The sequence below is a fragment of the Brassica napus genome, chromosome C5 (genome assembly GCF_020379485.1).
Source record: "Brassica napus cultivar Da-Ae chromosome C5, Da-Ae, whole genome shotgun sequence".
Classification (NCBI taxonomy): domain Eukaryota; kingdom Viridiplantae; phylum Streptophyta; class Magnoliopsida; order Brassicales; family Brassicaceae; genus Brassica; species Brassica napus.
In genome coordinates, this window is record NC_063448.1 from 3,785,225 (window position 1) to 3,801,119 (window position 15,895).

A 15,895-nucleotide genomic window follows, 5' to 3' on the forward strand; every position below is an offset into this window, starting at 1 on the left:
TCCTATCTTATTGTGCAACTTGGAGAAGATATTTCCTCCAGGCTTTTTTGACGTGATGGAGCATCTAGCTATCCACCTCCCATATGAGGCATTGCTTCGTGGACCGGTACATTACGGATGGATGTATCAGTACGAGCGAGCCATGAAATATTTGAAGGGAAAAGCAAAGAACCTCGCCAAAGTTGAAGGTTCTATAATTGCTGGAAGTTTGACAGAAGAAGTTTCTCACTTCACATCGTACTACTTTGCGTCAAAAGTACGTACCCGAAGAAGAGCTCCAAGAAGATATGATGATGGTGGCGTTGCGCCCACATATGCAGTTGTTGGTGTTCCAGAAATCTTTAGCCAGATTGGACGACTTGGTGGGAAATCAAAACAGGTTTGGTGGTCGAGTGAAGAAGACGCTCATAGTGCACACACCTATATTCTACTCAATTGCGAGGATCCATTGATGCGTTATTTTGAAAGGTAACTTAAATTGAGTATACATTATATAATTGAGAGAGATTAATTCATGTAAAATGTGATTTTACAGCATGTTTGTTTCACAAGTCGAAGAAACATTTCCTGGTATATCCACAAGTGACGTAGACAAAAGAAAAGATCAACACTTTGTTAAGTGGTTGAAGAATCAGGTATTAATCAAATACTTTTAAAATTTTCATACATGAATGATTTGTATTTCAACGTTCTTTTTATTTTTAAATAGGTTGATTATGACGACGATGCAGATTATCCTAAGTGGTTACACGAAGTAATTCAATCTCCACTTGTAAAGGTCACCACATCACAGATGTATTTCACACGAGGCTATACTTTTCACACATATGAGTATGGTAAACAGCGGGCAACCAGTAACTATGGAATTTGTGTGAAAGGAGAAACAGATTTCTACGGAATCTTGACGGAGATTATTGAAGTCGAATTCCCAGGGATATTGAAGCTAAAATGCGTCCTCTTCAAGTGTGAATGGTTCGACCCCGTCGTCAATAGAGGTGTTCGGTTGAACAAATTCGGTGTAGTAGATGTCAACGGTGGCCGGAGGTACAACAAATTCGAGCCCTTCATCTTAGCTTCACAAGCAGACCAAGTTAGCTTCCTTCCATACCCTCGGATGAGAGAGTCGGGTATAAATTGGTTAGCCGTGATCAAAGTTACACCTCGAGGACGAATCATCATAGGAGAAGAACCACCATTGCAAGAAGAACAAATAAATGAAGTTCATGAACCTGAACAAGAAATTGATGACATCCTTCTCATTGATCCGCATAATCACGAGTATGAAGATCTTACCGAAGATCCCACGGAGGAAGCTGTTGAAGACGAGTTTCATGAAAATGATGATGTTTCAAGTGATGACGAGAATGTCGATGAATCCGATTAATGTATTTGATATTTGTATGAGTTTGATTTATTATATATAATTAAAGATAATGGGAGTTTATTTATAAATAAGATATCGACATTAATTATAAGTAAAGGAATTGTGTTTTTATAATTTTCGGTTTGGATTAGAATGAATTGCTTGAGGTTAAAGGATAGAAGTGTTTGATATATGAAGTAGAAGATAAAGAAGATGTGGTTTGGGGTTTGGGGTTTCGTTTTAGGGGTTTAGAGACAGTCGTCGTACTTTCCACGTTACCTCACGGGAATTTTACGACGATTTATAATACATTACCTCGCATATTCCACGGTAACAGTAAACGTCGTAATAGCCTCGTGAACTTACGTGGAATTAAAGACGCTTTATAATTAAAAAAGCGGACCTCGCTTATTCCACGTAAGATCAAAACGTCGTAATAGCCTCGTGAACTTACGTGGAATAAGAGACGCTTTATAATTAAAAAAGCGGACCTCGCTTATTCCACGTAAGATCAAAACGTCGTAAGAGCCTCGTGAACTTACGTGGAATGAGCGAGGTCCGCTTTTTTATTTTACTTTTCGTCGTTAATTCGTCGGTAAATATAAACCCTAAACTAAAATGAAACCCAAATCCCTAAACCCCAAATGTGCAAACCCTAAAACTCCCCATCCTACTTCATATAAACTAAAAAAAAATTATTTTCTATTTTATATAAACTTAAAAAAAAAAAAGTTTAAAGTTATTGGAAACACATATGACGAGATACGTAAGTGTAGCCCACATAAATCTACATCATTTGTATTCAAATATCTTCTTCTCTTTTTTTTTTGTTTTTAAACCTTTCATATGTGATTTGTAGAGTGTGTTTTATTTGTTGTGTGATATGTCAAATTTAAAATTTGTAAAATAGTTTTTCAACGTATTAAACCTTTCAAATTCAAAAAAATATATATATTGAAGTTAAAGGGTTAGAAATATATGAAGTATAAGATAAGAAATATAAGAAAGATAGGGTTTGAGGTTTGGAGATAAGAAAGATAGGGTTTGAGGTTTGGGGTTTAAGATTTTAGGGGTTAGCAAAAAAAGCCTCGCTATTTGCACGTAATGTCGATGATAAAAACAAAAATCGTCGCAAGAACGACGTAAAATAAAACACGGGCCTCTGTATTTCCTCGCAAAAAAAACACGGGCCTCTGTATTTCCTCGTTAATTTGCGTGGGCCTTGCGACGAAACGAAAGACGGGCCTCTGTCCTTCCTCGTCTTTTGCGACGAATCTTCGACGAAACCTAATCCTATATATAGGCGAAACCGCAGCCCTCTTCATTTCCTCTCTATTTCCTCTCTACAGCCTCTCTATTTCCTCTCGCCATGGTAAGCCTCTCATTCCTCTCTAAGTAGTTTAGGTGGTTAGTTTAGGGAATTTAGTTTAGGAAATTAGTTTAGAAAATTTAGGTTTCGTAATTTTATTAATTACGTAGTTAATACTGTTCATAATTTTTTTTTTTACTCTTGATTTTAATTTAGAAATTTAAATTTTGCAGACTATTCGCAAGCACCAGCGTACTGCTCACTACTCGCAGATGTTCGGTCAACCGGGTAGTCGGTTAGACCCGCCTTCACTTCCCGGTTCTTCTTCAGCTCCCGGTTCTTCGGGTCAGCCGGAGACCGTCCCCGAGACTCAATCTTCTCAGAGAGTCTCGCCTTCTTCTACGGCATCGCCATCAGTTCCTCATGTGCCTCCTCCGATAGCTCCTCCTCCGATGCCAGCCCCTCATGTGCCTCCTCAGATGCCCGCCAATCAGGTTCATGCTGATTTGATGGTGCCACCGAGTTGTCCTTACTCTCAGTACACTGTTGAGGACATTCTCGGTTTGCCAGACAGAGAAGGCTTACCGATCATAGACCCCGACCGACCTGAAGGAACTCTCTGGTATGTATGTTACATTAATTTTTTAAAATTCATTTGTGACTTTAATAAATATTTAAAACTTTAAATTTGTTTTTTTTTCCAGGTTTGGGGTTGATAACTGCCTTGCAACAGAAGTAACCGAGACGATTAAAGGTTACTTCTCCATGCCACATCCCAACTGGAAATCCACTCCGATCTACATCAGAAGGACGTGGTTCAAGATTTACGCTGTAAGTTTTTACAATTTATTCCTGATTTATATTTTTTTAAATTTTATTTTTCTAAACTAATTATTAATATTTTTTTTTTTGCAGCAAAAATTTAATTGGTCCATGGGGGTCAATGAGAAGGTGCGGAAAGAGTTTATCGACAAGGCGAAGAAACGTTTGTTGGACACGGTCTCCAACTGGAAGGGTGACTGGATCGTGAAGGGCTATGAGCGGGGCAAACCCGCAACCATCACCACGGACGTGTGGGATGGCCTCATCCGTTATTGGAGGGATCCTGATGCCATGAGAGTCGCCCAGTCTTGCTCCGCCTCCCGTAACTCGGTAGATGAGCACGGCCACAGGGCGATGCAACATAGTACGGGCCAAAAGCCACACGCCCGCGTCCGTTTGGAAATGGTACGTAATTTAAATATTTAACTTTTTAATTTTTTATATATATATATATATATATATATATATATATATATAATAAAAACTTTCTTAACTGTTTTTAGGCCAAGGAGTTGGGACGTTTACCGACTCTTATGGAACTTTTCGATCGGACCCACAAGAACAAGGCGGGCGAATTTGTAGATGAGAAGTCTGAGAAGATCTACAACGATGTGGCAGCTCGTATTGACGAGCGTGAGACCCAGCTGGCGCAGGAGTCCGCCGACGGATCACCCGTCGTCTTATCCACAATAGAAGTGGATAGAATTTACGAGGAGGTAAATTTTATATAAATTTTTTATTAATTCCATTTTACTTTAAAATTTAAATTTTAATATATATTTTATTGTTTTTTAAGGTCGCTCCTAGGAAAAAGGGACGTGTGTTGGGGATTGGTTCCGTCAACGATGTTCCGAGAGCGACTTCCTCTTATGGCCAGAGACGGGATGATGAAGTCTCTGAGCTGCGCGACGTGTTGGAGACGACACAACATCAGCTGTCGTCGACACAAAACGAGTTGGCCTCGACAAAAACGTCGTTCACAGCTCGTATGAGTGGTCTCGAGAACTTCTTGGACGTCATAGCGGCCACAAATCCGGAATGGGAGGCCATGTTCAGGACCATGAAACAACAAAACCCCATTCCAGGCGAGGCATCCATGCAAGTCAACGAGGCAGATCTCTCGAGAAGGAGCGAGGAATTCTACGACGCGGCAATGCAGCATTAGTTTTTTTTTTGTTATTGTATTTTAAAATTCAAAACTTATTTATATATTATATAATTTCATTTTGATTCGGCCAAAAAAAAATTTTCTATTCGATTTAATTTCAATTAAAATTTTATTAATAAATTAAATAAATATAATTTTTATTTTATTTTTATTTATAAATTCAGTAAATAGAAAACAAAGTAATTTCGTAACTAATTCCCGATGTATTAACGAGGAAAATTAACGACAAAATCTCGAGGAACTATTAACGAGGATTTTACGTGGATTCGTTTTCGTATACTTTACGATTCTATTACGACGAATTACTTTCGTGTTATTTACGTTTTTATTACGACGAATATATTTAGAGGTTTTTGCGGGTCTTTTACGACGAATCCTTTTCGAGTTACTTACGAGGAAACACAACGACCGCATTACGTGGAAACCCCACGTGGTCTTTACGACGAAACCTTAATTCTTCTTTACGAGGAAAATATAACCTCGCTAATGAACGAGGAAATGGCGACGAATCTTCTCTTACGACAAACATATAACGACGAAACGCCTTTCATCGCCATTTCCTCGTAACCCTTCTTTTACGAGGAAATAACGAGGATTTTGGCCGTCGCTATACTTGTATTTTCTTGTAGTGTTCACATGTGTCACATGTAATGAAACTAATGTTGTGGCTGCACTCGAGTAAGAAAATTTGGAACTTTGTATCTTCCGCTTATTAGAAGCAAATGCCATATATTTCAAGGCACTGATGTTGTAGACTTATCCTTTCCCTTACAACAGGTACCGAGTGATACTGACAGTGTCAGACGCCACTGATACAGCGGCTTTCCTTGGTTTTGATATGGAGGTGGTTAAACTGAGAAACATTCAAGCTTCTGAGGCTGCACAGATTGTGGTATAACCTATAATCAAGCACTAACAATTAACTTTTACTATTACTTTTCCGTGATGATTCATATACAATGTTGTAAACTGGTTTGCAGGGGATAGGTGTTGATGCTCAGGTTGACACGGACCTGCCTCGGTTCCTTGCTAAGATTTTTGGGAATACCTACACCTTCCAGCTCAAGTTAAAGGACTTCAATTTTACTTCAAAGCACCAAACCTTCACTGTTTCTTGCGTTTTTCCTTCGCAAGAGCTTGCACCTGCGCCAGCCTTTGTTGTAAATGTTGGTCTCTTTTCTTAATGTCAATTTGCTGCTATCTAAAGTATATAATCTCTGTGTTTTTTGCCTTATTAATAAGGAAGGTGCACCCCTGAAGCAGCGCAGCCTGAAGTTGTAGCAACAGGATCAGATGCCAAAGTTGATAACACCTGCTGTGTTACAGAGGCGCCATCAACATCTGATGGTTCACTTGCAGGACGTAAAGCATCAGCCAAAGAACAAATTGCTTTGGATGAGAATCCACCGTAGAACCCACGTTTGGAATGAATCTACTATGAGAACTTATTAAACAACCACGTCTTCTCTTTATCAAATAATTTGTTTTGTTTCTTTCAATTTCCATTGAATTTATATTAAAATACTCAATTTTCTTTAGTTCTTTTCTCATTTTAAAACTTTCAAATTTCTTTAGCTCTATTTCTCCTTTTTAAACTCTACGTGGTGGTTGTTGTTCCAATTAGTAATGGAAATCACTTTCAGAACAAAAGATTTACATCACGTGGATCCGTAAAGTCAATAGTCATGTACCCTTGCATATGGACGTTCAAACTTGCAATGCTTATAAAACCGTTTAGGCTACAGAAAAGTGTTTACTTTCCAATGGCACCCATAAGCAACATGCTGAGCTCGCAAAACATATTTTGGCCCAACATTTATGGTGTTCAGGGCAAGCTTAAGAATAATAAACTGAAAATAATTAAACACAATTACACAATCAGAAGTTCACACACCAAAATTTTCAAGCACACAAGATTTAAATACAATAACATTGAAAAAACACGACCATCATTGTGTTCAACGTATTGGCCACTCCGCGTTTGCCAATGACAGTTTGAAACATGTTCCAAGTCAGATTTAGAGCTAAGATAAGGTTCACAATATTATTAACAGTGATACGTTAAACGTCGTCAACAATTACTATCCTGACACACAAATTAAACTGTTACAGTTGCAGGTGACTATACGTCTCCCAAATGAATCCTTAATGCATATTGTAAATGCAATGTAATTGGCATAAGACAGCCATTACTAGCATAAGCATTTTACATTTTTTTTCTCTAACCTCAACTTTACTTTATGTTTAAAGTTCAACTAAATTAATTCTGTTACGATTATCATCTTTTTATTCTACTTTTATTAAATCAATCAGTCATAACCACTTATGATATTTCATTTGGAACTAAACAACTTCAAAACAAAATAATACCACTACGGTCGCTAATCAATATCAAATGGATCAGAAAAAAAAAAATTTCTTTCGACGTATTTTCATCTTCATATTTTTCGAACATATTTTTTTACTAAAACCATAAAATAAATTATAAATTCATTTAAGAATAAAACATACAAAACCGGCGCGTAGCGCCGGAAAACCACTAGTATCTAATACATTTATGGCCATAAGAACATATATGAGTAAAGCCTATAATAGATTGGAATGAATTTTTATTCAAAAACTACTTTTCTTATATGGGGTTCGATCAGCACCGAATCCAGTTAATGATGGAATATATTTCTTCACTACAATACAAAGTATTACTGAACGGTCATCCAAAAGGACATAAAATTCCCCAGAGGAGCCTACGGCAGGGAGATCATTTATCTCTTTATTTATTCATTATGCGTACGAAAGCGCATGTAGTGAATATTAAAATGGCTGAACGAGAGAAACAATTAACATGCATAAATGTTGCAAGAGCACGTCCCTCAATTCCACAGCTGCTTTTTGCAGATGATAGTCTCTTTTTTTTTTGTAGTGAAACAATGAGGAATGTCAGGTAATTCTTAGGATTCTCAGGGAATACGAAAGGGCATCGAGTAAGCAGATAAATTTTGACAAATCTTCGATTCAATTCGGACACAAGATTAAAGAACTCATCAGACAAGAATTTCGGGGCATTTTAGGGATACAAAATCTTGGTAGGATGGGATCATACTTAGGAATTCCTGACAATTTGGGAGGATAAAAAATACAAAGTTTTGGGTTTGTGCAAGATTGATTAAACTATAGGGTAAATGTATAGACTTTCAATTTCTTTACCTAGAGAGGAAAAGAAGTGATTATAAAAATCAGTGGTAACTGCTCTCCCCGACCATGTAATGTCCTGCTTTCGCATACCCAAAACAGCAGTGGCACAATTTTGGTGTAGCCCAGGAGGTAATACAAAAGGTATGCATTGGAAATCACGAGACAAAATTTGTAGTCCAAAAGAGGAAGGAGGCTTAGGATTTAAAGACCTCATAGATTTTAATACATTTATGCTTGGAAAGCAATTTTGGAGGTTAATAGAGAAACCAAACACAATATTCTTTCATGTTTTCAAAGGACAGTATTTCAGAAATGCATCACCCATGGAACGAGTTCGATCGTACTCGTCGTTCTATGGTTGGGGCAGTATTGTCTCTGCTAGATCTCTGGTTAGAAAATGACTAATCAAAAGGGTGCGATCAGGATCATCTATTTCAGTATGGAATATCCTTGGCTCTCATCCACTCGCCCGACACCAGCAAATAAAAACCAACACCATATTTATCCAGACCTAACAGTGGATACTCTCATCAGTGAAAATTTGAGGACATGGAACTTACAGGCAATTCAGAGTCTGGTAGACCCAGATGATGTGAAAATTATATAAGGCATACCGTTAAGCAGATTTCAGACGACTGATCGTGATGGATGGCATTTTACTAATAATGGGAGATATATGGTTAAATGTGCTTATCAAGTTGAACGAGTGTACCCGGATAGAGAAGAACTTCAACAGAGTTTGGTCCATCGATCGCTCCTTTGAAGGCTTTCTGCTGGAAAGTACGAGATGAAACATTTTTTATGACAATTGGTATCAAAATGCATAGCGGTTACGAAAATTTTAAAAGCAAGGGGAATACAAAGAGATACAATTTGTACAAGATGTGGAGATCCTGAATGATCTATAAATCATGTGGTTTTTGAATGCCCACCGGCGGTTCCGATTTGGACACTCTCAAGAATCTCATCGAATCCAGATATTTTTCCTACTACATCACTTTTACAAATATGGATCACTTATTTTGAAAAGTTCAGCCGACATTGGAAGATCATCACTTTGCCGGGATACTATGGTATATATGGTAGGCACGAAATAATAAAGATTTCAGCAGTCTGGATATTGACCCTAGAGATACTCTTCAATTGGCAGAAACAGAGACATTACGTTGGAATGAGGCGCAAAGTTCACTTATACAGGGAATTGGTCAATCTAGACCACCCGCGAAAGTAGCAACAGTACCGGTTATCCCAGGTTGATGGTGTTTTACGGATGGATCATGGAAGGATCATGACCTCTACTCCGGACAAGGGTGGTACAGTACCCTGAAAGGTTTTGATGTTTTATTGGGGGAGAGGAATACAAAAGCGAGTCAGTACTGCACTCTGAGATCGAGGCCTTTATTTGGGTAATGGAATGTATACGAAATTTAAGGCAATATAATGTTACTTTTGCAATGGATTATTCTCAGTTGGTGAAGATGATTCTGGAACCAAAAGAATGACCAGCATCTACAAGTTATCTAGAAGACATAATCTAGAACTTCTAGTATATAGTAAAAATTTACTATATACTAGAAGTTTCGAAATTTTCGAATAATCTATAGGAACTCGATTTGGAACGGGTCGGGTCCAAGATCTGCGGTCCTCCACACAAGACCCAACAAGATAAAAAGATCGGGTCAGTTTTTACACGAACCGGTTCTTAGCCGAATTATAATTCTTTTGCCAAACATAGGGCTGGGCAAAAAACCCGGATCCGAAGAACCCGATCCGAAAAAATAGAACCAAACCCGAACAGAAATTGATTAAATATCCAAACGGGTTCAAAATTTTAGTATCTAAAGAACCGAAACCGAATCCGACCCGAACCTAAGTATCACGGGTACCCGAATGTAATCAAAATAGATTTATATACCTAAATATATTACTTATTTTTAGATTTAATATATATTAAAAACATCCAAAATATATATAAGATATTTTAAGTTGTCTAAAATACTTGAAAATATGCATAAATAGTCAAAAGTAAATGTCTAAAATAGTTAAAATATATTTAAAATACCAAAATGCTTGAAATATCTATTGATTTTCTATCCAAATATTCAAATCAAACCAATTTATATGTTAATTTTAGGTATTTTGACATATATTATACAAATTTAAATGCATTATATTATTTTGTTTTATAGATTTTGAGAAATTTTAGGCATATAATGAATATTAAAATTTAAAAATAATTTAAATGGGTTATCCGAACCCGAACCGAACCCGCAAAGATCTGAACCGAACCCGAACCAAAATTTAGAAATACCCGAATGCGGCTGAAATCTTTAAACCCGAAAATCCGAAACCCGATTAGATCCGAACCGAACCCGAATGGGTACCCGAACGTCCACTCCTAGCCAAACATATTAAAAAATTTGTAATTATAAACGTGTCAATTACGTAACCAATTCAGATTCAAACTCCTGTTATTTATTAAAAAGGAAAAGAAAATTCTAAGCAGCTTCTTAGCATTTAAGATTATGAAACGGGCGAAAGCAATGTTGAATTCGCTAGATCCACACGTTAAACAGTCCAAAAGATGCACGACCATTCACTTTATCTCCTAAAATATACGTATTTGACCAACATTACAAAACTTATTAATAAATTTCTCTCTTCTCTTCATCTAAAAGAGAGATGAACGGCGGAGGACAAGTGGTCTGCGTCACCGGAGCTTCCGGTTACATAGCTTCTTGGATTGTTAAGCTTTTGCTCCTCCGTGGCTACACCGTCAGAGCTACCGTTCAAAACCCAAGTTTGTTTCCTCCTCTCTTATCCAAGCCACGAGACTGCATTTCTTGGGGATGATTAAAAGTTGCTGAACACACATAAACGGGAGATTCTAATGCATGTCTTTTTACCTAAAACACCGCAATACATTTCCAGTTATAAATCATAAAGTTCAAACTGATATTTCTTTGATTAGTTACTTCTATTTTATTTTACTATCACTGTTACCATTTTTCTTATATATGTGTTTTGCTGAATGATGACATTTCAGCCTTTCCCAAAAACGGAGCATCTATTTAGTTTTTCTTTAATTCTACGCATTTGATTAAATTATACTCCTATTAATTACGGAATTTTTTAATCCTCTCCAAAGCATCGATCAGTAGTAAGACTTGTAGAGTTGCACTTTGACGACATATATATATATATGTTATTTTTTTTTCATTAGCGGACACGGCGGAAACAGAACATCTTCTTGCACTTGAGGGTGCAAAAGAAAGACTAAAACTGTTCAAAGCAGATCTTTTGGAAGATTGTTCCTTCGAGCAAGCTATCGAAGGTTGTGACGCTGTCTTTCATACAGCTTCTCCGGTTAAGTTCATCGTCACGGATCCTCAGGTTTGTTATAGAACTTGCAAATTTTACTATTAATTTAACAGAACTGTTTTTAAAGTCCTAAAGCAAATTTATTAAAATGTTATCAGACTGAGCTAATAGATCCAGCCGTAAAGGGTACTCTTAACGTCCTTAGCACATGCAAGAAAACTTCCTCCGTCAAAAGAGTCATTGTAACATCGTCCACTGCTGCGGTTCTTGTTCGTCAACCCCCTTTGGAGCCAAACGATGTGGTGGACGAGACTTTCTTCTCTGATTCAAATGTTTGCATGGAAAGAAAGGTCCTTTGGATTTTTTTTGTGACATATCAATTTTGAGAATTAGATTTATAAATTCTTACACGTTTCTCGTTCCTCTTCTTCAGTTATGGTATCCACTCTCCAAAACACTGGCAGAGAATGTAGCATGGCAATTTGCTAAAGACAACCGAATGGACATGGTCGTGATAAATCCAGGATTTATAATCGGCCCACTTTTGCAACCAACCCTTAACTTTTCGGTAGAGATCATTGTGGATATAGTAAAGGGGAAGAACCCTTTCAACTGTAGATACTACAGCTTCGTGGACGTGAGAGATGTTGCTTTGGCTCATGTCAAAGCGTTGGAATCTCCTTCCGCCAATGGTAGATACATTATCAGCGGCCAGAGTGTGACGATAAACCACATTAAAGAGACTATGCATGAATTATTTCCAAATTTGTGTATTGATGATCCGTGATTTCTCTATCCATTTCTTCCTTTATAACCATCCTACCATAAACTTTATCAAGGGGATTACCAAGAAACATAACATCTTTTAACTTTATTTTAGGAATGGAGAAGGTGAGATGGAGGGAATCAATTGCAAAATGTGTGTGGATAAAGTGAAGAATTTGGGAGTTGAGTTCACTCCTCTGAAATCAAGCCTTGGCGATACTATTATTAGCCTCAAAGAAAAATACCTCTTATGAGAATATATTCATATACTAGTGGTTTGCCGGCGCTACGCGCCGGATTTTTTATAATAATTCAAATAGATAGTTTAGACATTAAAATGTATTTTAGTGAATTTATTAAATTTTATTATCATTTTAAAAACTATTTGTCAAAATTATAAAAATACTATTATTTTAGATTTAATTCCGACATCATTGATTATATGAGGTTTAGAGAAATGAAATAGTTAGTAAAATTTAAATACATGCATGAAAGTCGTATTAATCTTCACCTAAAATATTTTATAACTTTAGGTATTAGTTTTATTTGTTTTGCTAAGACTTTGTAATAACCGATCTTATGTTTTGGAAGTGGTCAATCAAAAAAAAAATATTTCCAAATCACCAATACTCTAAAATTGTGTATTATAAAATATTTTAGATTTTAAAAGGATGTATTAACCCTTTTTATTATAAAGCATCTAAAATTTTAAAATCAGTGTGAGACATGTTTAATAGATGAATTATCCTATTTTGACTACTATATAATTATATATTACAAATTTTTGACTTTAATTATATAAATATAAAAACCAAATTAATTCCATATTTGAGTATTTTTTATTTCACTAAGATAATTAATTTAAATCAATGGAAAACTTGATTACCATAAATTACATAATATTTACTTAGTGGATGATTTCATAAACATAATTTTTAACTTAAAATATTATATTAAACTATAGAAAAAAACTAATAAACTCATGAATGAACATTAATAGTGTGTACTGGATTATTTTATGGATCCAAATATAAATATATTTGATATCCTAAGTAGAATTTGAACTTCTATTCAAAAATGTATCAGTAAAAATCTAAATATCTACAAAGAAATATACAGATACTGAAATGACCTTTTAACATATACTTTATCTTCAAAGTTTTATAAACAGACTGAATATATAATTGGTTATTATATTAACAACTGCATCGATCTATTGAGGTAGTGGATTGTCATTATAATATTTTCATTTTTATATGACGTAGAGCTCTTGTTTATATATCTGATTTATGGTGTTTCTAGCATGCTTTATTTTTCTGGCTGAAATGGTTTATCGCATCTGTTAAAATCTTAATAACATACTATTTGATGAACCCATATACATGTCATGGTTATAAATCATTCTCACTCTTAACGTATCTAATACATTGATAGCTTGCTACACTATAACAAACAGTCGTATTGAAAACAAAAGAAAAAAACAAAAATATAATATGGGCTGAGATATGTTTGCATGGATTGATGTATTCTGTTTTATTATATCAGATCAAAAAAGAGTCTACACTTGCGGTAGTCAAGTATATCCCGTTTAACCATGGTTGTTCATCAAACTCTGTTTATGATTATTGTTAGGGATTAACATTTAAGTTCTGAACGCTTGTGTTGCAAGATAGCTCCACTTAGGTACCTTGTTGCGTTTTCGTGGATAGGGACGCTGTTTGATGGTTGTTCGACGGTCCTCTCGAAGCTCGAGACTTGAGTCTCTCAGACGGCCCCATCTTTGGTCCAGCAGTATGTGGGGGTTTCTTGTTAACCATTTGGTAAGGTATACATGAAAAGTCGAGAATAAAGTACTTGTGCGAATCATTCCGCTGAAAATCTGTAGCCTGCTTGAATAGTTTCTTTTGAAGTCTCTCTGCCGCATGTGTTTACCTTTTTTTTCTTTTATTATTTGAAACATCAGTTGCAATTATTAGTGGGTAGAGATATTAGGAATATTTACTTTGCATTTCGAACTGAAGATTTAGTTTTTATTTACTTGACTGGTAAAAGACCTACGAACTTGTTTTGTAATTATGAAACATTATATTAGAATGGTCGGAATAGTATAACAGAGGATTACAAAAATAAAATTTGACTGCATAGCTACTAAGTAATTGAAAGTTTGTAAAGGAGTGTTATGTGATTGTTTCTCGTAATGTGGCTCCTTCTAACTGCTCCAGCACCTGACATATCATCTCCTGATTGTAATTCCCACTCTGTCAAAGTGCATCCCTAATCAGTAATTATCATAGTGTAAGTTGTAAACAAATATGTATCAGATACGTCTTCACCTACTCAGGTTTATTCTTTGGTACGACATGTAGGCAAGACACTACACTAAGCTCCCTGAAATATTCATCAGACTCTAATAAACTTTTCTAATAGTTTAACCAGGAACAAAAAAATATTTTACTCAAACAGAGAGCATCATCTTATAAAGTTAATTTTGTCACATGTGCAACCATATCGTCACTTACAACCAAAACAGCTAAAGTAAAACAATAGCACAACATTTGATTTTTCAACAAACAACAGCAAGTTTGGATAAGGCATAAAGAGAACTAATATATGGAGACTCCAAACATCAGAATCTAATATTGATTAAGAGAGACCGAGATTGACGTAGCAAGATATATAAAATACATGACAATAAGTCTGACATATAATACAAACCTTCGTTTGTTTGGGAGCTGGAGACGACAATGTCAATGTCTTCACCACTGTCCTAATACTTAGCTCGGAATTTTGTTCGCTGGTTGATTATCATATCCATAAACGCTCGTTAATATTTTTAATCTCATAAAAGGAAAAATAGGATTACCATCCCAGAAGATGAAATACGTCATCGTTGGTACCAAATCTATAACAATCTATTAAGATCTCAATCGCCAGTGTCAATAGGCCCAAGATCTCTCGGCCTATTATGTGACACTAACAACCTAATGTAAGAATATAATATGTTAAGTAGGCTCAAAAATAATCACCTTCAGAAGTGCAGACATGGACCGGAGCTGCCTCCTAAACTAACTCACTTGCTCATGGAGTTAAGAACCAATTTTCACTTCTTCAAAAACACGGGTTATCAATTTGGGAGTAATCAAAATCTGAAGCCGTGTCTGAAGCATAATTAAACTTATGAAAGCAATTTACCTTGGCATCAATAAGGAGCATATCGACGGCCATCAACTGACCTCCGGAGTCTGGTCTAAACGCGGGCCGGCCTTCAAGTCGGAGAAGTGAATCTGTGAATTTGACACTATTGGAAAGCTTCTGTGAGAGTTTCAGAGATTTTCGAACGGCTAAAAGTAGAGGAACAGGAGAGGACAATCTGAAGGTTCATATATACTCACTGTGAATAAAGATAGATCGTGGGGTTAGTGGGTTTTCGTCAATTAATGACATCTCCGGTGCGTTACTTGGCCGTGGAAATGGAATCAGGATCGTTAGTTTTTTGTTTTCTTAATCTCGACGGCTGAAGAAGTAAGCACACTAAAACTTTATGGAAAAATAAAGAAAATACTAATGGCACGTGGGCTGACACACAAACACACAAAAGCCCATCGAAAACCCAGTTTTTAAAACTCCACGACAAGCGATTTCAGAAAGTTATGCATATAACGCCACGTGTCGCGAAATGCCCTTCTCTCCAGAGTGATGTGGAGGAAGGAGGAGAGAGGCAATGCAACTTTATTGTATAAGATGTATTTACAACTTCTATAATATTAAGTACATATTACTAGTATCTTATCTAAAAGCGAATGTGATAAATACTGTGATTCATAAGCTAAACGTTGAGAAAGTGAAGAGTTTGGCTGTTTGGAGGTTGAATTCAGAAGCAAGATCTCGTGTCATTTAGGGCATCATTATCGGTGGGCTTTAGGTTGAGGCCCTTAGCGTAGGGTCCCTTAACTTT

The 15,895-nt window shown here is 36.2% G+C and overlaps 2 protein-coding genes and 1 long non-coding RNA gene across 10 annotated transcripts; 2 read left to right on the plus strand and 1 right to left on the minus strand.

Annotated features, from left to right (window-relative positions):
- The first annotated feature begins 5,299 nt into the window (after positions 1 to 5,299).
- On the plus strand, positions 5,300 to 6,312 carry LOC125587440. Its single transcript, XM_048757925.1, has 4 exons — positions 5,300 to 5,340; positions 5,440 to 5,554; positions 5,643 to 5,828; positions 5,931 to 6,312. The coding sequence occupies exons 2-4, from the start codon at positions 5,501 to 5,503 to the stop codon at positions 6,072 to 6,074; spliced, it is 384 nt and encodes a 127-aa protein (XP_048613882.1). The 5' UTR covers positions 5,300 to 5,340; positions 5,440 to 5,500; the 3' UTR covers positions 6,075 to 6,312.
- Positions 6,313 to 10,401: 4,089 nt separating this feature from the next.
- On the plus strand, positions 10,402 to 15,828 carry LOC106416147 (phenylacetaldehyde reductase). Of its 5 annotated transcripts, XM_048757926.1 has the most exons (6): positions 10,403 to 10,654; positions 11,078 to 11,247; positions 11,334 to 11,525; positions 11,609 to 11,958; positions 12,056 to 12,208; positions 15,682 to 15,828. In XM_048757926.1, exons 1-5 carry the CDS (start codon positions 10,537 to 10,539, stop codon positions 12,192 to 12,194), a joined length of 969 nt encoding a protein of 322 aa, XP_048613883.1. In that variant the 5' UTR covers positions 10,403 to 10,536; the 3' UTR covers positions 12,195 to 12,208; positions 15,682 to 15,828. The 5 variants fall into 5 exon arrangements, with proteins under 5 accessions (XP_048613884.1, XP_048613883.1, XP_022558067.1 ...); XM_022702346.2 differs by lacking the exon at positions 15,682 to 15,828 and having other exon boundaries at positions 12,056 to 12,363; XM_013856984.3 differs by lacking the exon at positions 15,682 to 15,828 and having other exon boundaries at positions 11,609 to 11,945; positions 12,056 to 12,363.
- Positions 14,011 to 15,688, minus strand: LOC106416148. Of its 4 annotated transcripts, XR_001283095.3 has the most exons (5): positions 15,133 to 15,688; positions 14,967 to 15,046; positions 14,656 to 14,734; positions 14,278 to 14,328; positions 14,011 to 14,198 (listed from the first exon to the last, which is right to left on the minus strand). It is a non-coding gene; the product is annotated as an uncharacterized LOC106416148 (long non-coding RNA). The 4 variants fall into 4 exon arrangements; XR_001283097.3 differs by lacking the exon at positions 14,278 to 14,328 and having other exon boundaries at positions 14,011 to 14,214; XR_007323722.1 differs by having other exon boundaries at positions 14,011 to 14,328.
- Positions 15,829 to 15,895: the final 67 nt, after the last annotated feature.

Bases quoted from the DNA above. Each gene is read 5' to 3' on its own strand.
- LOC125587440 (XM_048757925.1), top strand. From the start codon at position 5,501: ATGGAGGTGGTTAAACTGAGAAACATTCAAGCTTCTGAGGCTGCACAG. The intron at 5,555-5,642 runs GTATAACCTATA...ACTGGTTTGCAG, and splicing joins CTGAGGCTGCACAGATTGTG to GGGATAGGTGTTGATGCTCA. The intron at 5,829-5,930 runs GTTGGTCTCTTT...GAAGCAGCGCAG, and splicing joins CGCCAGCCTTTGTTGTAAAT to CCTGAAGTTGTAGCAACAGG.
- LOC106416147 (XM_048757926.1), top strand. From the start codon at position 10,537: ATGAACGGCGGAGGACAAGTGGTCTGCGTCACCGGAGCTTCCGGTTAC. The intron at 11,248-11,333 runs GTTTGTTATAGA...AAATGTTATCAG, and splicing joins TCATCGTCACGGATCCTCAG to ACTGAGCTAATAGATCCAGC. The intron at 11,526-11,608 runs GTCCTTTGGATT...CCTCTTCTTCAG, and splicing joins ATGTTTGCATGGAAAGAAAG to TTATGGTATCCACTCTCCAA.